General features: G+C 37.8%; 1 protein-coding gene across 5 annotated transcripts in view; it reads right to left on the reverse strand.

Annotated features, from left to right (window-relative positions):
• Positions 1-2,625: 2,625 nt before the first annotated feature.
• LOC126480879 (40S ribosomal protein S23) overlaps positions 2,626-23,078 on the reverse strand; it is a 55,978-nt gene continuing 35,525 nt past the window's right edge. For 3 of the 5 annotated variants that reach the window (XM_050104265.1, XM_050104270.1, XM_050104269.1), the window contains exons 3-4: positions 3,701-3,885; positions 2,626-2,747 (exon numbers count right to left, since the gene is read on the reverse strand). In XM_050104265.1, the coding sequence (XP_049960222.1) occupies positions 2,665-2,747; positions 3,701-3,885 (268 nt within the window). In that variant the 3' untranslated portion in view covers positions 2,626-2,664. Of the gene's footprint in view, positions 2,748-3,700; positions 3,886-6,102; positions 6,263-6,466; positions 6,496-23,078 lie in introns of all 5 variants that reach the window. The other 2 variants (XM_050104268.1, XM_050104266.1) reach the window with 1 other exon arrangement.

A 23,078-nucleotide genomic window follows, 5' to 3' on the forward strand; every position in this document is an offset into this window, starting at 1 on the left:
TTGTGAAAAAAATTTTTATTTTGAGCAGATTATCACCTGTAAGTTTACGAGATGTTTTCTTCACTACTGGGAAAATCTGCTTTACTACCTTTTTAGGTAAGCTTTCACTTACAAGCTTTTTTATTACTCCTGATTTTTTTGAGGGGCTTGAAGGAAGCACCTTCTTTACCCGAGAAACAGCTTTGCCAAGGGACTGAGGACATTTATATGATCCTAACTGGGAAATACAGGTCTCAGACTGATCTTCAATTAATACAGATTTTAGTTTAAGTCTGTACTTCCTTTTTCTTTCAGTTTCCTTCTTTCGAGATTCCAATAAAGATTTTCCACTGGAGGATACCTTCATCATCATATTTTCCCTTCTTCTCTTATCCCGCTCTCTTTCTTTTTCTTTATGGACATTGTACTTGCTGGTATCTTTCTTCAGTTTTTCTCGAAGTTTTCTCATACGCTCTGCTGATGTTGTTTTCCCCATTTTCTGAATAAACAGTAAGTTTTTATTTAGTGTAAACCATCAAAGCACTTGTTATATCAACCAATTTAACTTAACAATAACAAGAAGTGTTAAATGGTTTAGATTTGAGTAACATCCAAAAAACTGTCACGGGTGGGACACAATTTCTTTTAAGATTTATAAATGATCATTTACAACTTAGAAGGTGCCTTATGGTTCATTGGATGTTTTTATTTGTTTTTCTTACTTCTAACCTAAAATATATAGAATTACTATAATTGCTGAGTTAGAAGGTAAACTTTTTCATGTTTTTTGTCACGGGTGGGACACTAAATACATAGTAACTTTTGTAAATTAGTTGCATACTTAATAACTTACCTTTCTTTAAAAACTGAAGTTTGTCAGAAAGATAAGATTCTGCTCTTGAAATTTAACAATTAAAACATCAACAATCGCTGCAAGCCAAATTTAAACACCTGCCAACACAAAAAGCAAACTTTTGTTTTCCATCCTCATCTGTAGAATCGCCAACTTTGTTTAACTATATTTCCTCAGATAATTATGTAATTTTTATAATTTTTTCAGGACAGTAAAATTCAACTTTTGTAGATTCTAAAAACTATAACATTGTTAAATTTGGCGTTTTTCCAAAAACTAAGCCTCAGGCTCAGTTTGGCATGGAATGACCCTTTGGTTTTGCAATGCAAGCATATAAGGCCCTAAAAAGTAGCATCATCAAAGAGGCGCACTGGAAGTTTGAACACTTTTTCTGGCACTCAAATTATACCTGAAATCTTTTATTTTGCCTTATACATGTTTATTAATGTCTGGGATAAGTGAAATAAGAAGTCCTGATGAATAGGACCTAGCTTAAGTCCAAATAGCAAAAGAATAAAAATAGAAACAACGTTATTTCTTAATTGTCACCCCCCCCCCCCCCCTAAACACACACCCACACACTTATTAAGAATGAATGTAAATCGTAAAATTTATTTTCATAATCATCTAATTATTAGTTGCCTGTTTAATTAACAACACCAGCTTACTGATGGAAAAGGAGTGTATAAATGAGTTGCTATGGTCCATGGTGGCTTAACCACTGCTAGTTTCATTTCACCTGAGAAAACCAGCACTCCCATTGCCATAGGGACCACACCCTATAGCTTAGCAACAACAGCCACGGGTGGGTTTCTTTACCACAGGATCCCAAGCCTGATAAGGGTTTCTTTACACAGGTTCCCAAGCCTGATAGTAAAATTATTTAAGTGCCCTCTGTAAAATTAGAAGGCACTCTTGGGTTCCTTAGATTGTTTCCTCTAACCTATTTCAATTTTTAATATGCTACATTAATTTTCTGATGAATATCAAGAGGAATGATGTATTGCCGGCCAGACAAATTTACTGATGGAGCTGGAATAACTGCAATAATGTGGTGTTCCGGAACCCAGCACTTGTCACTTCTTGGTGGCCAATAAAATGAATTTGCTGGACCATGTGGGTGCATAAAGTTTATTACTACATCCCTTTGCTCTGTGGAGGTCTCACAGATATTCCCAGTCCACCACACGTTTTCGTAGCTGCATGCAACATATTGTCCTGGTTGGAGAGCAGACATTAATATGCCTTTCATTACTGTGACCCATTTTAGCTAGAAAAGATGAACAATGATTTGAAACTCTGCTGACCTGAATTGTTGTTTCATCAATAGGTAAAAAGTGATGATTTTCTCTAGTGCCTGCTACAGTTTGTCCATGTTTAAAACTCTCTTCTTGTGACAATATTTTTTTCAATTTCATCGTTACTGACGAAAACAAATTTAATCCCATTAATGTTTTCAGAGCAGAAGTGAAACATATCTAGTGGAGTAAGAATTTGTCCATTAAGTAGCCGTTGCAAGCTTGCTCTTGCTGCTAACCGCTTTGTTGTACCTCCAATCCCATCACAAGGTGATTTCCCGTGACTAGTAGCAAAAAAATTCCATTCGGCTGCCATTCCAAAATCACTTATGACAGCACAAATTCAGGAAATTTTTATATTGAGCACTGGAGCCAGCACTGAAATAATGAATGTAGGATATCCCTCTAAATGTGGACAGATATTTCTCAAACAAAACAATTGAAATGGAGGGAAAGATAGGACATAACTACATTAATATTCTGGATGAAACCATAAACGTTTTAGAAATTCATTTTATTGGATAACATTACAATCTATGATCTAGGTCTTTCTTTCTTTTCTTTATATAAGGCCAGAAGTGACACGTTGGCAACTTTCACAACCTTGAATCGAACACCTGTAATAAAAGAAAACATACATCATTTTTAAATTGATGACAAAATTAATAAAAAGAAAACATACATCATTTTTAAATTTATGACAAAATTAAGTAAATACAGAAATACACTAATTAAAGTGTACCACCATGCCAGCTTTATTTTTATCAGCAGAGCCAAGTGGTCTATTCAAAGCTACGCAGTAATTTTTGAATAAAAATGAAGGAAATCAACATGAGAATTTGCACCTAACAAATTTCCTGTAGATTCAGTTTTCATTTAGACCCACAAGTGAGATGATTCTTGTGGGTGGGGAACATTCCAAAATGTTTATTATAAAACATCTGAATAGAATATTCACTACTCTGATCATTTGTCAGGATATTGTCAAAATAGCCGAATACATTACAGTAAACTGGAACTGCTAATATTTACAGAATTAGTACATTGACAGAATGCAAGTTATGTACTTTTAATAAATTTACAATACACAAAATACCTAATGCGGACTTGACTTTTTAAACTGTTCATACTTTCAAAAGTGATCACCTTAACTGTTAACACATTTATCCCACTGTGACAAGACGGTCGCCGACTTCATAGAGAATGTTTGCAGTTGCCCACTGACTCATGACTGCACCCTGGTGTGCACCTTTTTGTCCGATGCAAATCGAAGGGCACATATCTTCCGAAACAGCTCCAAAAATATGGATATCGCAAGGGGAGATATCAGATTTATATGGAGGATGTGCAAGGGTTTACCAGCAAACTTCTGTAGGGAACTCTAAACAACCTTGGCAAAATGTGTGGGGGCCCACAGAGTGGGAAAAATTAAGTTATTGTAATTATTTTTAAATTAAACAGTTAATTCTTTCCCATCTGTCTCATCTAACTGCCCCTTACAGTTAAGTGAAAAGTTTCAGACATTTCAGCCACAAGAATTAAGACCAACAAATGGTTAACTCCAACTTACCAGGAATGTCACCAACAGCATGACCTTTACGGCCAAAACCAGCTACCAACACTTCATCGTTCTCCTCAATGTAGTTCAAGCAACCATCTCGAGGAACAAATGCTGTAATCTTCTTTCCATTCTTAATAAGTTGTACTCTTACACACTTTCGAATGGCAGAGTTGGGCTGCTTAGCTTCCACACCACTATAAAAAAAAAATATTTCCATAAAAATTTGCAAAAACAGAAAAATTTGAAGGATAGCAAGTTTGCAATTCCCACAAGGCAAGATGCAACATCTCGAGTTCCAACATATTGCTGGAACAGCTAACATACATTTATTGAAGTCTCTGGTGCACAGTACTTTCCGATATTCGACTAAGTTACAAAATGAGTCGTGCATCACAAGTGGTGCCTGTGGAAGACAGACGACAGATGGTTGAGTATGGTAAATTGAACATTTAAGCGGAGCCAGCTGACGTGTTGTCTATTGGTTATGTTTCTGTGTCAGTAATAATTAGACCTGTCATATTTAGTCTTGTTGACTTGAATTATAGTGAACAGTCTATTAGTGAGGATAATGAGAGCAATCATTAAAAAGTTTTAAAGCCTTACTGGGAAATCAAGCACTGAATACTAGTAAATCACCATATGGTAAACAGGTAAATCACATGCCTGATTTAATTGGCATAAAAATTACTGTACGCACATTAGTAAATACCATTTGCCTAAGAAACTTAACCAAAGTTACAAAATCAAAGGAAGTTTAATGACTTCCACCAATAGTCACTGCCAAATTTGTTTAATGCAACTGAACAAGCGGGACAAGTTCATTGTAAAAATGTGTGTTGTTAATTTAAATCTTACTTAATGACAAATTAGCCCAAGAACATTTGAGGTGTACCTCAACTTGTCTGTTGTGTTCTGCTCCAGGCAGTTTGTTATTGTTCTCAGATGTTATCGTATAGTAACCAATGAGAATCACTATCTTATAATCTTGGTTACCACAAATACCTGAATTTTTTTCTAACGAGTTAGGTCACAATTTGAAGGGCTGTAGTTTGGTTGAGACCCGATAGTTCTGCGTAAATTGCTGTGAATGAGACAAACTACCGACTAAATTAACTTGCTTATCACGGTAAATTATGAATAAGCAATATGATCAGCTACCCATATCCAATTGATTCATGATTAATGTTCATTTGCCTTCATTCGCCAAGACAAGTGTTACCAATAACAGCACACAACAGAAAACTCAGTACACTCTGTGAGTGTAGTTTTCCAACAAATTAAATGCAGAAATACGTTTACTTGCTGAGATTGGTGCAATCTGAAATCAGCCAATAATGCCCTGTCCAAGTAATCTACTCCCACTATCTTAATATACCAACAGGGTGCCAGTCTGAATGGTTCATGTTAGAGGAAATAATTTCAAAATCCATCAATAATCTGTATTTGGGATCTTATCCCATGTAGCATGAAAACGTTGGTGAGCTGGAAAACTTAATTACTGCCATATGAAAGTTCACTGACATATCAAATCAATAAGAAACTAATTCAAGACAATAAATATCAAATATTTCTACCCAACACACAATGAGAAAACATTTTGGAACTAGAGGCTGATGCTGGACAATCCCTGAAGTCATGGGTTTTGGTGGAGACATTCAGCGTGTTTCCAATAATGGATCCTGTACTTAAAATTAAATAACTGACATTTAAGAGTAGAATGGTAGGCAGTTTTGCATCATGCAACCACACTATCAGCCTCACTGAGCTTATTTATGTTGCATGTCTTACAGAAATCTCCAGTCTTGCAAGGAAAGCACTACACATAGGGGAGAGGAAAGTAGCCAGCAATGCAATGACCTGCTGCTCAAGTCAATCAAAATGCTAGTTTGAGCTGCAAAACATTTACTAGCTGTTGTCACTTAACTACAAACTTTCCTTTTCTCTCACAATCACCCTCTCTTTGTTAAATACACTTAACATACATGCAATCCTTACATTCCATATCAAAGCATAGTGAGCAGAATTTAAGCATACATTGTGGCATGCCAACATAATCCCTCTGTGCGACAAATGTTTTACACAGTGCTCAACGTTCTCTCACAAGACTATTTATCAACTTCAAATGCCAAGATGCAGGGGCCATCCAGCACCTACAACATATGCTCATATGGATTTTGAGATTAAAATCCACCAAAATAAACCGCACAAATATCATGAATGAGCATTTTTCACATAAAATACCGAAAATAAGCTACAGATCACCATGTTCATTTATCGGACACTTCGCGTGCATTCAGCAGTTTCTCCAATCCACGGTAGTTATTTCTCAATAAAGTGAGAACAAGTCATCATTTACGGGAACAAGATATATGGTAAACTATTTTAGGTAAGTAAACATCACTTCTACTTACACTTTTTCCAAGACAATTCCTTTCGCGTGGGACGCACCACCAAATGGGTTAGCCTTCCATCTAGTACCAAGATGAGCTTTCTTATAATCGTTATCTGCCCACCTCTGTTCTCGCCTGTGATTTACATGCTTGCGAGCAGTACGAAGACCGCGAGGTTTACCTGCACGAAAAATGTTAAATTATATACACGAAATCAGAAACAAGCATGACTCCAACGAATACAGCCACGTGGTTGAATCAGTGGAACAATTACATCTGTTTCCCTCAAATCAAGCAAGAAAATATTTTCCACGTCCATCAGAATTAATATAAAATACGTTTGCGTTGTGAAACAATATAAAAATAAAACATACACAACACTTACCCATTCTCCCAAATAGAACAGACCCACACCTCCGGACGCAAGGAACTGAAAGATAGAAAATGAAAGATACTGCTAAACGCTACTTGGAACGCCTAAGATCTTTGGTATAGCACTACTACACCAAAGAGCTAACAACATTCCATGCACAAAGACTGTGCACACTGCACATCGTATTTGCACAGAAAGACTTACAGCGTGGGGACAGGAGGTTAGCACATATATACGTTGAGTGCAAACGTGAAATTTGGAGAGTTGAGCAAAATTCCTCATAAGTGCACAGACAAATCGTGGAGTGTGGACAGAAGACTGCCGCAAGCATGGTGCACTAAACGCGTTTGAGTCAATTATGGTTTAGTATAGTTTTCCTCATTCTTGGGTACACAGTAAAATCTAAAATGGTTGATTCGCGTCAGTGCTTCAGGGTGCCTATTACCACAGTCTAACATAACAGTCGCGACACTCACTGCTGTAAAAGTTGTTGCCGTTTGACAGATGGAGCGACACTAGCGCTCCAAGCGGCAGGTAAGGTGAACGTCAGACGCGTTGTAAGCATAATGTTTGTTTCCATCCATTACCTACGTAATTTCCGAATTATTCGAGTTATTTTCTTGCCTTCAAGAGTTTGTTTAGTATCGGAACGCATATATGTTTCTATTAATGATTCTAAAATAAGCGCAAGTATGGACAAAAACCATGAATAGAGTGGCAAGCTACAACACATTCGTGAAGAAACACTTGTGACATTGGACAGAATTGCTGCTTACCACGTTGATATCAAAAGAATATAAACACACAGATTCACATGTAAGAAGCACAGACATGTACCTCTACATGCAAAAGCGATCGACAGCTCGTTTATCGTTCTGTAGGCCTACTGTGTGTCTCACTGTTGTCGCCTGTTGCCACAAGTACGACCTTCATCTTTATATGCCAAATAGTGGCAGAAATATGCTGAAAACATTATAATGAGCTGATTACATTACATTTCACGAAAAACCAAATATTTGAGTAATTTTCAAACAATCTGTCTGTTGGCACTTTCCTTGCCCCGTAATAGTTTCGCTCGATCTGCACATTCTGACACTTCACACGCTTTTGTAAGACATGACCAGCTGCACTTAATCTAACCACTTTATCGTCAAAGCACGTCTGTGGTGACGATTCGCACGAATCTGGCACTGATACATGGAGAGCTGAACTGGCTGCTTCTGTGTCATACGACTGTTTTACAGCTTTAGATTGACTGTCGAATCTTTGTGGCAGTTTCCTCTTCATCGTCAGTTGAGGTGGCTTATTTAGGATGTCAAACAGTGTGGGTACTGCATTCCACACGAGTTTGTTATTGTCTGCGTTTATGAACTGGTTTTCTTCGAAATGTAGCGGACAAAACCTAACATTATTATTCGGGTAAACTGGGTCTTTCTTCATAAGGTCTTCTCGTCTGCTATTAACAAGCCATTTTCTGCTCCTAAAACGATACATTCATCATTTATACACATACAGTTTGCAAGTGAATCCTGACGATACAGTTTAGTAACATGATGGTATATACGTCTCAGGATCCTTAGGAAACCTAAAAAGAGACAGCTGTGGTGTCTTCCTCCTGTTGCTGCTGCAATTTATTGCGCTACAAACGCTCCCGATGGTATAAACCATTGTATAAATCAAAATACTCAATCACTATTCGCTTTCACGATCGCGCCGAACTCACAGTTCAACCTACCAGCCGCTTGGGGCGCTGCTGGCGCTGTAGGCAACAAAATCGAGGCGAAGTGTCGTGACTGTTATGTTAGACTGTGCTATTACTGAGTTTATTGAAATAATAGGAGTCAAGCATGATTGTGGAAAGTTAGGACCAAGGAACACAGCAATCGAGATAAGAAAGTGGTTGCTTATTATTCTTTAATAGAGGATATAAGAGAAGTTGATACTACGACAAATGAAGAAACTTTAATTTTAAAAAAATCGTTGCAGGATTAACCAAAATTATTACTCACTCGATGCTGTCTTTTGCCGTAATCTTTGATGGTACTGTAGATAAAATAATAGTATCTGCACTAGGGAACAGTCCAATCAAATTGCTGTGTTCACTTGACAAAGTTAAAAAATGTTGACATCTCATTGCTGCACCATTAGCTCATCCTTTTAAAGGTTCTTTTCAAACTGGACAAATCAAGAAAACTAAAAAGAACAAAGTGGCTAATTTCAGGCCCAATGCTCCACTATCTATATTCTGAAATATCATAGAAAAGATTTTTGGAGAAAAGTAGCAGATTTCCTCGAAAAGTTTAGATAACTATCTATAGCACAGCATGGTTTCATGAAGGGCTGATCAACTGATACAGCAATTTTTGAACTTTTAAGTAAAATGCTTCAAAAACTACATGGAACATCAACGGAATATGTTTACATCTGTCTAACGTTTTTGATATCATAGATATGCTAAACTATTGCTTACGCCTGACAACATCAAGGAATTTATCATGAGAATTAAAGGAAGATTCAACAACTGCAAAAATCAGGAGTAAGCAGATGAAAGCAATTGTTGAAGTATGTAACCACAATTTAATATTACTCATCCCATGAAGCCTTTAAATATGGAGTGCCATAAGGCTCAGCACAATGACCTCTTCTATTTCTATTGGACATTGAGACTGATCACCTCAACAAATTCTGTAAGAGCATGATTCAGTTTGGTGACAATGCTAGTGTGCTAGTTAATGGGAAAGAAATAGAAGGAGTACAATCAAGTTATCTCATGGTTATTTCAAACTGTAAAACAATTAACAAGGTTCTCTGCAAAGGCAAGAAACTGCAACTGGCTATTCATATTCTACTCTTGCAATGAATGTAGCCATGTGGACGGTTAACAATGACACTTAAGAAAAACAGCGAATGTCACTCAATTACATTAAGAATGTAGATAGTGTCATCCTTAACCCTAAAGAAACATGTGAAGCATTGAAAAACCATCACTGCAACACACAACCCAAATTGGTACAGCAACGACCCCCCCCCCCCCCCTCGATCAGACCACACGCCATCTTACCAGGTACATTTGCTTGATCCAGTCCCACTAGGTGAGTATTATAAAACAAAAACCAAATTCTCATGTGGTTTTGATGGCATATCTGATAATCTGTCCAGAAAAGTCTATCAAAACACTAAATTGTGCATACTTTGCACATTCACTCTCATATTAGATTTCATTTTGGGGCATCTCAGACCAAAACCTATTCTGTATGTAAAGAACAGAACAGTGTAAGACACGTGGGAGCTTTACATACACAAGTGACCAAAAACAAAGAGACAGAAAGATTCAGAGAAAGTAAAAAACTTCAAGAATTTCTATGTAGCAAAATAATTAATTGATAAGTAAAATAAAATGAGTGTTCTTTAAGTGTTTTTACAGCAGTTCATTACTTATGAACATAAAATCAAAAAAGAAATACAGGTTCCAGTAACTGTGGTACAACAGCTGATCACTATGTTTTATTTCAAGAAATAATAACAATGAAAGTTTACGGAAGCATTTCTTTTGAGGTGCTGATAATTTATGAATCACTAAGTTTCATCTGAATGCAAACCCACCCAAATTTACGAGCCTTCAGTTATGTAAGCAACAAGTCATTCTCTAGAGATTGCATCAAAATGATACAGTATTTGTAATCATTATACAATGAATTGCTCAACATATAAATTCAGAATACATGAAGTCTATTTGTATAAAGACATTACAATTATACAGTGAAATATGGATTAATCTATCAATGATTCTATAAACAATGATAAGGATTTTTCATAATAATAAAATGAAGGACAGCTCAAAATATACAGACAGAATATATAAAGTTTATTTGCAAAAAACATTACAATCATACAGTGGATTATGAATTAATCTGTCAGACAAGGAATTATATAAAATAATAGACTTCCTTTAGATCATCTGAGTTATTTGTACTCTTGAAATGTTCGTCACAACAGCAGTGCATTTAATGATATGACATCATCTGAATAATGAGTAATTATCCAAGTTTATGAAAAACATGACATCTGTAAAATTGGCAGCAAAGTTTTAATTACTTTAATATGAGCATTTAGAAACAATCCTTTACACCACTTAGAAAGACAGTACCTAAAGTGCTATAACAAGTGTGTTACAACATTTTTAGGACCTTTTCTTATCTTGCTGCAAAGGCACATCTTTCAACACAAACAGCACATTGTATATTTAATGTAAGTGAATCATTAGCCATGACTCACGGCCAGAGGTGGGATTAAACAAACTTGGCCCATATTTCTTGCCCCACATACGAAGATGCTCTTTGTGAAATCAAAGAAAAATCACAGATAGGGCCTTCAAACCTCTGATATCAATAAATATTGCAGCAAAGTCTGGTACTTCTGCACACTCAGCGCATTTTTTAAAGTTTTAGTATGAATCTCAAACATACATTCATGGTTTACAAAGGTAGAATGTTTGTGTTTCAAATCAACTTCATTATATCATGAGCAGAACAGTATAGTCAGTTGCATAGTTTCCTTTACTTTTGGAAATAGGAGAGTGATAGCAATAATGAGTTCATTGCCAAGTGAATGAGAACCCTTCATGGTGAATCACAGCAAAATGTAGATCAGATATAGAATGGTAGTTGGTTGCAGTTGTCATGAATAGGCCAGCTGAAGGTTGATATCAGTAAAATGACCCTCAGGAAGGATCTGCAACATCTCAGAACAGCCCATCTAGTACATGAAACATTTGCAAATACATGAACACCACACAAAATCTGAATATACCTACAAAATTAACATCATTAGTAGAGGCAGGGGTACCTATTTTTACAAAATCAATGTTATAACCAAATAAAACTGCAATTGGTCCAGGAGACCCAGGGAGGGGGGGGGACATATTAGTTTTTACCAGATCACTGCATGCATTTCAATGACTCAAAACTTCTGCTTTAGAGTATTAGTGCTCTTCTGTAATTCTAAAGTACCGGGTGATCAAAAAGACAGTATAAATTTGAAAACTGAATAAATCATGGAATAATGTAGATGTTGTTGTTGTTGTGGTCTTTAGTCCTGAGACTGGTTTGATGCAGCTCTCCATGCTACTCTATCCTGTGCAAGCTTCTTCATCTCCCAGTACCTACTGCAACCTACATCCTTCTGAATCTGCTTAGTGTATTCATCTCTTGGTCTCCCTCTACGATTTTTACCCTCCACCCAATGCTAAGTTTGTGATCCCCTGATGCCTCAGAACATGTCCTACCAACCGATCCCTTCTTCTAATCAAGTTGTGCCACAAACTTCTCTTCTCCCCAATTCTATTCAATACTTCCTCATTAGTTATGTGATCTACCCATCTAATCTTCAACATTCTTCTGTAGCACCACACTTCGAAAGCTTCTATTCTCTTCTTGTCCAAACTATTTATTGTCCATGTTTCACTTCCATACATGGCTACACTCCATACAAATACTTTCAGAAACGACTTCCTGACACTTAAATCTATACTCGATGTTAACAAATTTCTCTTCTTCAGAAATGCTTTCCTTGCCATTGCCAGTCTAAATTTTTAATCCTCTTTACTTCGACCATCATCAACTATTTTGCTCCCCAAATAGGAAAATTCCTTTACTACTTTAAGTGTCTCATTTCCTAATCTAATTCCCTCAGCATCATCCGACTTAATTCGACTACATTCCATTATCCTCGATTTGCTTTTGTTGATCTTCATCTTATATCCTCCTGTCAAGACACTATCTATTCTGTTCAACTGCTCTTCCAAGTCCTTTGCCGTCTCTGACAGAATTACAATGTCACTGGCGAACCTCAAAGTTTTTATTTCTTCTCCATGGATTTTAATACCTACTCTGAATTTTTCTTTTGTTTTCTTCACTGCTTGCTCAATATAGAGATTGAATAACATTGGGGAGAGGCTACAACCATGTCTCACTCCCTTCCCAACCACTGCTTTCCTTTCATGCCCCTCGACTCTTATAACTGCCATCTGCTTTCTGTACAAATTGTAAATAGCTTTCGCTCCCTGCATTTTACCCCTGCCACCTTTAGAATTTGAAAGAGAGTATTCCAGTCAACATTGTCAAAAGCTTTCTCTAAGTCTACAAATGCTAGGAACGTAGGTTTGCCTTTCCTTAATCTGGCTTCTAAGATAAGTCGTAGGGTCAGTATTGCCTCACGTGTTCCAATATTTCTACAGAATCCAAACTGATCTTCCCCGAGGTTGGCTTCTACCAGTTTTTCCATTTGTCTGTAAAGAATTCGTGTTAGTATTTTGCAGCTGTGACTTATTAAACTGATAGTTCGGTAATTTTCACATCTGTCAACACCTGCTTTCTTTGGGATTGGAATTATTATAGTCTTCTTGAAGTCTGAGGGTATTTCGCCTGTCTCGTACATCTTGCTCACCAGATGGTAGAGTTTTGTCAGGACTGGCTCTCCCAAGGCCGTCAGTAGTTCTAATGGCATGTTGTCTACTCCTGGGGCCTTGTTTCGACTCAGGTCTTTCAGTGCTCTGTCAAACTCTTCATGCAGTATCGTATCTCCCATTTTATCTTCATCTACATCCTCTTCCATTTCCATAATATTGTCCTCAAGTACATCGCCCTTGTATAAACCCTCTATATACTCCTTCCACCTTTCTGCTTTCCCTTCTTTGCTTAGAATTGGGTTTCCATCTTAGCTCTTGATGTTCATGCAAGTGGTTCTCTTATCACCAAAGGTCTCTTTAATTTTCCTGTAGGCAGTATCTATCTTACCCCTAGTGAGATAAGCCTCTACATCATTACATTTGTCCTCTAGCCATCCCTGCTTAGCCATTTTGCACTTCCTGTCGATCTCATTTTTGAGACGTTTGTATTCCATAATGTAGATAGAGAGGTACAAATTGACACACATGCTAGGAATGACATGGGGTTTTATTAGAACCAAAAAATACAAACGTTCAAAAAATGTCCGACAGATTTCATGTTATTTAAACTTATTCAAAGTTTTCCAGTCAGTTGAGCAATTCTCACTAATTACAGTAAGTGTGATAAAGCATGAATAGGATTTGTGATCAACCTAAAAATATTAAAACACATATAACAAACAAGTAAACAGTGAAGATTCCGAGAACTACTACAAATAAACTCAAACACCAATGAAAACACAACCAAAAAATATAACGCCATCAGCGAGTCATGAAGTATGAAGCTTAAAGGGCATAAAAACAAAGCATGTTAAGGATATTAAACATTTGCAGAACTGTGTAAAAATGCACAGAACCAGCAAAAAATGCATCTGGAACAAAGAACTACCAGAACATTGGACTGTGGCTACTATATATCTGTGACAAAATGAAAAAAAAAGATCATAACTAGAGTGATATCCTTCTTGGATCGCACACCAAGTTTAGTCAGTTTTGTACAATCACTGCACATATGAAGTTGGAAAGAAACTAAGAGATTCCCAAGGAGTTCATAGACCCTGGAGAAGCTAACAACAACATTATTTTGAAATTAGTAATGGATGTCTACAAAAGATGACTGAAATAAGTGATAACCTTTGAAGGCCTCAGTAAATCTTATAAATACACCCGTATCTCTTGAAATATTGGACATACAAATTTAGAATTTAATCCAAAATTAGTCAAAATTATAAAATAAATCTTCATAAGCATAAAATATGAAGCCAAGTCCAGGAGAACTATCAGAGCCATTAATGATTAAAACAGGGTGATGGTCTATCACCATTACTCCTCAGCCATTTGTAGCACTTAGTGAATAATACAACAAAAACCTTAAGAAAATACAAATTTGAAACAAGAAATATCAAGCACTTAAATTGCTTGGGATTTACAGACTATTCGCCATTACTTGCTATTAACATAAAGTCCAGAGACAGAGATAAAAATATAGCACAAAATCAGGCTCCCAGATATCACTGGAAAAGAATATGATGGTGAGAAACACTAGTAAAATAAGAAACAGAGGTGAAAATAGTGAAGCAATTTGAATATCCTATTTAGGAGAAATTATAACATACAACTTGTACAGAAAACCTACTTGGCAAGAAAAAACCAATACAATTGTAATGGCTCAAAAACTACTATGGTCTATATTTAATAATAATAATAAAAAACACTAAACAATTATGACAATGCAGTAGCTCATCTACAGAACATACACAAGTCAAAATTTTTTAAAAGTCTTTCAGAGACTCGGAACCTCTAGATAACACTGCCAGACAATATGCCTATAATTTAAATAGCTGAGCTGAAACCAGATACTTAAAGAGTTCCAGTATTACATTCTTTATTTGTTTCTTAAAGCAATTATTCAATATGGAAATACTTTAACTGATTATTGTGTCTAAAACTTTTACTTCAATTTATATGCCTTAGCTGTTGATTATTCTGGGACAGCTCTTCATTCATCGTCCATAGCCTGTAGTTGGCTTTCTTCACAATGAGCTTCCGTGTGTTGTTCACGACAGCGTATCCTAACATCCATATCAATGATACTATCTACAGAGGGAAAAAAATCCAAATGTATTGCAACCTCAGTAAAGGATGTTTTATGCTTCTGTCAGTCAAGGAACTGATGAGTATAAATATCTTATTGTCAGTGCACCTTGCTCTTTTTTCACTCAGTCTTAACATATGGCCTCATATTCTGCGGCCACAGTTCTGAGTCCAATAAAATATTTAAGCTCCCAAATAAAGCTCCCTGGATCAAGTTATTTCAAAATCAAAGAGACTATTCTAAACAACTATTCCTAAAACTAGGTATTTTTCCACTTCCATGCCATTACATATTGGAGATACTAATTTTTACCAAGCTAAATATTGGCAACCTGAAGCAGAATCTGGACTATCACCAGTACAACACTAGAGGGGAATACCTGCTGACACAGTTGCCCCATTCCACCAAATTATATGCTGATAGGGTAAAATGCATGTGGATTAAGCTTTATAATCATCTACCACTAATCATAAAAAACCACAATCCAGCACATTTTAAAATAAGGCTTAAATCGATATTATTAAAATACTGTTTTTATAACTTACATGAACATTTTGAATGCTATTTTTCTATGTAATGTATCTGCACACTTATCTTTCTATACTATAATTTACCTTCAAAATGTAAATTTCAATAAGGCCTAACCAACTGTTAAAAGTTGATCTACTTGTATGTACTTCTTATATTTATCTAGTAAATCTTAACTATTGTAAAAATTATGTAATGCTTATCTGTACTTAATTTAATTTTAAATGTATCCACAAATTTTAATTTTAATTTGGCATTGTTGACCTTAATTTTGAACAACTTGTGAATATACTAATACTATATCCTGTAATCTATAATTATTATACAATTGTGTAAGTCTAGGTGTATTTAATTTTGTGTTATGTACTTTTTAAATGTTTAACGAGTATAATGATTTGTCCCATATCATGTACTCTCATCATCATCATTTTTGTGAGGCTTCATTCCTACAGCAATGCAGGGTCGGCATGGTTACTATTGATTTGGTGGAGTTAGTTGCAGAGGGTGGCCGGATGCCCTTCCTGCCATCACCCCAAATGCCCTGCGACGGAGTTAGTGTACTCCAGCTGTCTGCGTCTAGTGTAAGCCATGGAATAGTGCGAACATGTTTCAAATGTCTGTGAGTCATGTACCTCAGGCGGAATGTGGGGACCAGCCAATGTTCACCTAGTAGGATGTGAAAAACCACCTAAAAACCACATTCAGCCTGGCTGGCATTCTGACCCTCGTCATTAATCCTCCGGGCAGATTTGATCCAGGGCTGGCGCACCTATCCGACTCCAGGAAGCAGTGCAGTAGTGCTCTCAGCTACCCTGGTGGGTATATCATCTACTCTCTGTACACAAAATGATTCAGTGGATCAATAAAGAATGAGTGTATGAAATTCTTAGACACTGAACATTAAACCTTCAGATTTGTAGTAGGGTTTTAAATACATTTGTTGCCATATGTCGGTGATGGGGCATCTGGTCCTGCATTTACATTTGTTCCTCTTTGCAATAAAGCTTTTGTCATCTCTGTTGTAGAAGTCAACTGCTGGTTCTTCAGCTGGTGCATCAACTTGTTCACCTGAGTGGATCAGATACTTAATACACTCAAAAGAATAACAAGTTAATGGTATATTAAGCTTATGTCAGTAGCGTTTACAAAATTATTATAAATGTAGTAAAACAATGAAATGATACAGTTATTGCTGTATGTGCCTCCGGTATCCTCTATCTCCAAGTTATCTTCCACGGAAAGTGTTTTGACTTAGGTCTTTCAGTGCTCTGTCAAACTCTTCACACGGTATCATATCTCCCATTTCGTCCTCATCTACATCCTCTTCCATTTCCATAATATTGTCCTCAAGTACATCGCCCTTGAATGGACCCTCTATCTACTCCTTCCACCTTTCTGCTTTTCCTTCTTTGCTTAGAACTGGGTTTCCATCTGAGCTCTTGATATTCAAGTGGTTCTCTTTTCTCCCAAGATCTCTTTAACTTTCCTGCAGGCAGTATCTATCTTACCCCTAGTGATATACCCCTCTACATCCTTACTTTTGTCCTCTAGCCATCCCTTCTTAGTCATTTTGCATTTCCTGTCGGTCTCATCCTTTAGACATTTGTAATCCTTTTTGCCTGCTCCATTTACTGCATTTTTATTTTTCTCCTTTCATCAATTAATTCAATGTTCCTTCTGCTACCCAAGGATTTCCACTAGCCCTTGTCATTTTACCTACTTGATCCTCTACTGCCTTTACTATTTCATCTCTCAAAGCTAATCATTCTTCTTCTACTGTATTTCTGTCCCCCATTCTTGTCAGTCGTTCGCTAATGCTCTCCTTGAGACTCTCTACAACCTCTGGTTCTGTCAGTTTATCTCGCTCCCATCTCCTTAAAGTCCCACCTTTTTGCAGTTTCTTTGGTTTTAATCTACAGTTCATAACCAATAGATTGTGGTCAGAGTCCACATCTGTCCCTGGTAATGTCTTACAATGTAAAACCTGGTTCCGAAATCTCTGTTTTGCCATTATATAGTCTATCTGAAAACCTTCCAGTGTCTCCAGGCCTCTTCCATGTATACAACCTTGTTTCATGATTCTTGAACCAAGTGTTAGCTATGATTAACCTATGCTCTGTGTAAAATTCTACCAAGCGACTTCCTCTTTCATTTCTTACCCCCATTCCATATTCACCTACCACGTTTCCTTCTCTTCCTTTTCCTACTATCGAATTCCAGTCACCCATGACCATTAAATTTTCGTCTCCCTTCACTGTCTGAATAATTTCTTTTATCTCATCATACATTTCATCAATCTTTTCGTCATCTGTTGAGCTAGTTAGCATACAAACCTGTACTACTGTGTTATGCATGGGCTTTGTGTCTATCTTGGCTACAATAATGTGTGCACTATGCTGTTTGTAGTAGCTAACCTGCAATCCTATTTTTTTTTCATTATTAAACCTACTCCTGCGTTATCCCTACTTGATTCTGTATTTATAACCCTGTATTCACCTGACCACGAGTCTTGTTTCTCCTGCCACTGAACTTCACTAATTCCCTCTATATCTAACATTAAGCTGTCCATTCCCCTTTTTAAATTTTCTAACCTCCCTGCCTGATTAAGGGATCTGATATTCCACACTCCAATATGCAGAACGCCAGTTTTCTTTCTCCTGATAACGACGTCCTCCTGAGTAGTCCCAGACCAGAGATGCAAATACCACTGGAATATTTTACCCAAGAGGACGCCAACATCTATTAACCATACTGTAAAGATCCATGCCCTCAGGAAAAATTATGGGCGTGTTTCCCCTTGCTTTCAGACTTTCGCAGTACCAGTACAGCAAGGTTGTTTTTGGTTAGTGTTACAAGGCCAGATCAGTCAGTCATTCAGACTGTTGCCCCTGCAACTACTAAAAATGCTGCTGCCCATCTTCAGGAACCACATGTTTGTCTGGCCTCTCAACAGATACTCCTCAGTTGTTGTTGCACCTATGGTAAGACGATTTGTATCGCTGAGGCACGCAAGCCTCCCCACCAATGGCAAGGTTCATGGTTCATGGCGGGAGGCTTTTTCACTTAAAAAAGGTTATTTATTGAAAATCGCATCATCAGTCTATGCTATTTACACATAGCATAGGCATCGCCTCTGTGAAGTTAGAGTGAAACCTAAATCATTTCTTATGGAATAACATTCAAAGCAAAAAAAGCCAAGTCGTGGCGAAACACTTTGCAGTAAATCACGAAAAAATAAAGCAAAATAACAAAAGAAAGACTAAGAAGATGCAAAAGCACTAAATTATTTTTATTTATTTAATCATGCCAGTAGAATCAAACAGAATATGTATAACAACAAACAATACGTGATATATAAAAACATATTTTTTAAAACAATAAACTGTGTAGAGGAATCACACTATGGCTCACCGTCCACATGCCTTTATTGGCAAATACTTCATGAGAGGTACTGTTAAAGTCTAACATAAACAGTCGCAACACTCACTGCTGTGAAAATAGTTACTGTCTGACAGTTGGACGACACTAGCGACACTAGCGGCGAGAAAGCAGCGGTAAGATTAACCTTCGTTTTTAATTATGTTTCTACTTAATTAACAAAATATTTACTACATTTTTGTATCTGAGAACTAGTAAATTACCGATAGACATGAATGATACTGAAATAAATGTAAAAACAGCCAAATCTTACTGATTCAGCGTGATAAGCTACAACTTATTCATGAAGAAATACTATGGACTTTTTCTCGCCACGTTTATACTGTGGTTTATTTCAGTGTGTTAGTGAGATTTATTGTACAGAAAACTCCCTTTCCATTTAGGTCAGCGGTGGGACGACTGGCATACAGACAAGGGATATTCTATTGAAATAGAAAATACGCTTGTTTTTGGCATTACTTGGTACCTAGAAGGAAAAGAAAACCAGAATGGAAAAAAAGAAATAAGCCCTGTGTTTTACCTTGTAAATATTCCTTTCTATGTTCTCTGTATATTTTTTCTTTAATAAATAAATGTCGACGTTTTGAAAAGTATTGTATCAGTATTTAGCTGTTCATCACACTAACTTTGCCAAGACCATCCATCACAAATATGAATTTTGTTTTGTATAGTAATATAACTGTATAATCGATATATCCTTTAATTCTGACACTGTATATCGCCTTATTTGTGTAATGTAACTTTAACCGTTTTGCACTGGGCTAAGCACACTGATGAGGTTGTTTTGATGTTCTGCCTAGTGTGGATACACCACGATTTGAATGTGATGTTGCCTTTAGCTACACTTACATCCAGTGTCAATCTGGTTTGAACACCAAAACAGAATCTATAACAGAATACCTTGAGCTGCATTTTCACAAAAAAAAGATAGTGTACCTATATCCCTCCACCACCACAGTGACTATACAACTTGCCTCTGGAAACTTGTTACTGACCCACAGTTGGACGACCCTAGTGTCGAGAAAGCAGCCGTAAGATTTTATTTATGTTTCTACTTAATTAACGAAATAGTTACAACATTTTTGTATTCTGAGCACTAGTAAATTACCTATAGACATGAACGATACTGAAATAAATGTAAAAAGGGCGAAATCTTACTGATCCAGTGCCATGAGCTACAACTTATTTGTGAAGAAATATTGTGGAATATGTCTATAATTTCAGCTTAATCCGCTGAAATAAGAGAATATAAACACACATATCATGCATGAAGAACATATATTTGTGTTGTTGTCTGCTATGACACGCAATTTCTTAATACATAACCATTCTGTATGGGGTCTAACGATTTGCACATTCTTAGATTTTACTCGACTTTCCAATGCACAAATATTTCTGTAAAAGTAACTGCTTTTGCTTCTAAAGCGAATGTGCTGATTTTTGCCATTTGCGACACAGAAACTGCCCATTTCATACTAGAATTGGTTTCTTCTGGTACGTTGGGAAATAGTTTTAATACTTATGACGTTTTATTGTCACATCTGTATTATTTTCTCTTCCAATACAGCTGTGATGGTTTGTTTGGCACGATATATGATGTATATATTGCATTCCATACAAGTTTTCTACACTCCATATTCAGTGATTTGAATGGAAGTTTTCAGTGAAGAAAACTACACGTTGTTGAGTAGATATACGACATCTTTGTGCAAAAAGTCTGGTATTCTACTGTTTACTAGCCATTTATCGTTCTTAAAAGAAAATAATATTATTCTTTAAATATCTTTAGCTTACAAGAAAATCGAAAATAAATTTTTCTTCAAAGTACTATTTCATACGTCTCAAGGTCCTTAGTTAACTAACGAAAGACAAATGTTAGTCATTTCATAGTTATTGACGATTTTTATGGCACTACATACTATGTAAACAAAGCAATATAAATTACAATATAAATTACAAATGAATATAAATTACTCATCCGGTTCCGTATTCGGAAATGTAACTTACAGGCCGCCTGGAGCGCTGCTGTCACACTGTATAACAAAAATGAGCAGTAGTGTCACGACAGTGTATATTTAGACTGTAGTACTGTGGTTGCAGTCCTCAAAAAGATATACACTCCTGGAAATTGAAATAAGAACACCGTGAATTCATTGTCCCAGGAAGGGGAAACTTTATTGACACATTCCTGGGGTCAGATACATCACATGATCACACTGTCAGAACCACAGGCACATAGACACAGGCAACAGAGCATGCACAATGTCGGCACTAGTACAGTGTATATCCACCTTTCGCGGCAATGCAGGCTGCTATTCTCCCATGGAGATGATCGTAGAGATGCTGGATGTAGTCCTGTGGAACGGCTTGCCATGCCATTTCCACCTGGCACCTCAGTTGGACCAGCGTTCGTGCTGGACGTGCAGACCGCGTGAGATGACGCTTCATCCAGTCCCGAACATGCTCAATGGGGGACAGATCCGGAGATCTTGCTGGCCAGGGTAGTTGACTTACACCTTCTAGAGCACGTTGGGTGGCACGGGATACATGCGGACGTGCATTGTCCTGTTGGAACAGCAAGTTCCCTTGGCGGTCTAGGAATGGTAGAACGATAGGTTCGATGACGGTTTGGATGTACCGTGCACTATTCAGTGTCCCCTCGATGATCACCAGTGGTGTACGGCCAGTGTAGGAGATCGCTCCCCACACCATGATGCCGGGTGTTGGCCCTGTGTGCCTCGATCGTATGCAGTCCTGACTGTGGCGCTCACCTGCCCGGCGCCAAACACGCATACAACCATCATTGGCACCAAGGCAGAAGCGACTCTCATCGCTGAAGACGACACGTCTCCATTCGTCCCTCCATTCACGCCTGTCGCGACACCACTGGAGGCGGGCTGCACGATGTTGGGGCGTGAGCGGAAGACGGCCTAACGGTGTGCGGGACCGTAGCCCAGCTTCATGGAGAAGGCTGCGAATGGTCCTCGCCGATACCCCAGGAGCAACAGTGTCCCTAATTTGCTGGGAAGTGGCGGTGCGGTCCCCTACGGCACTGCGTAGGATCCTACGGTCTTGGCGTGCATCCGTGCGTGGCTGCGGTCCGGTCCCAGGTCGACAGCCACGTGCACCTTCCGCCGACCACTGGCGACAACATCGATGTACTGTGGAGACCTCACGCCCCACGTGTTGAGCAATTCGGAGGTACGCCCACCCGGCCTCCCGCATGCCTACTATACGCCCTCGCTCAAAGTCCGTCAACTGCACATACGGTTCACGTCCACGCTGTCGCGGCATGCTACCAGTGTTAAAGACTGCGATGGAGCTCCGTATGCCACGGCAAACTGGCTGACACTGACGGCGGCGGTACACAAATGCTGCGCAGCTAGCGCCATTCGACGGCCAACACCGCGGTTCCTGGTGTGTCCGCTGTGCCGTGCGTGTGATCATTGCTTGTACAGCCCTCTCGCAGTGTCCGGAGCAAGTGTGGTGGGTCTGACACACCGGTGTCAATGTGTTCTTTTTTCCATTTCCAGGAGTGTACTTTGGATTTCTCGAAGGCATGAGTAGATGTCCCTGTTGTCGAGGTATCATCGTGACTGTGGTAGCAAGTCCAGCAGGCGAATTAAAGCAGAAGTTATTTATATGTTTAGCTGCTGCGTTCACAGCGAATTTCGGGACTATTGCTGTCATTTCTTTCTTTGAAAGCGAAAAGCTGCCAACTTCATACTCGTTATTTAGATAGCAGTATGTAGTATGAGAAGTACTTAGAAAACTCCCCCAATGTTAAATAAATGTGCTGGGTGTGTGAAGTGTATTTTAATTTGTGCTAAAAGTTACGACTTTTGCTGTATTACCGTTCTTTTAAAGTGAGTACCTGTCAACTACATTTTAGTTACTTACAGAATGGCATGTGTCACAAAAAGTACTTAAAAAAGGAGCGCTCTACTGCTAAATAAATGTGCTGGTTGTGTGAAGAATGTTCTAAATTGTGCGACAAACTGCTGCCATTAAAGCAAATTCTTTCCTTTGCTCATGAAAGTAACTGAAACGAGGAGAAACAATACCAGCAGGTACATGCCTGCACAATACCAGAATATATTTCGTCTGTATATTTTCCT

The sequence above is a fragment of the Schistocerca serialis genome, chromosome 5, assembly GCF_023864345.2.
Source record: "Schistocerca serialis cubense isolate TAMUIC-IGC-003099 chromosome 5, iqSchSeri2.2, whole genome shotgun sequence".
In the NCBI taxonomy this organism is placed as follows: Eukaryota; Metazoa; Arthropoda; class Insecta; order Orthoptera; family Acrididae; genus Schistocerca; species Schistocerca serialis.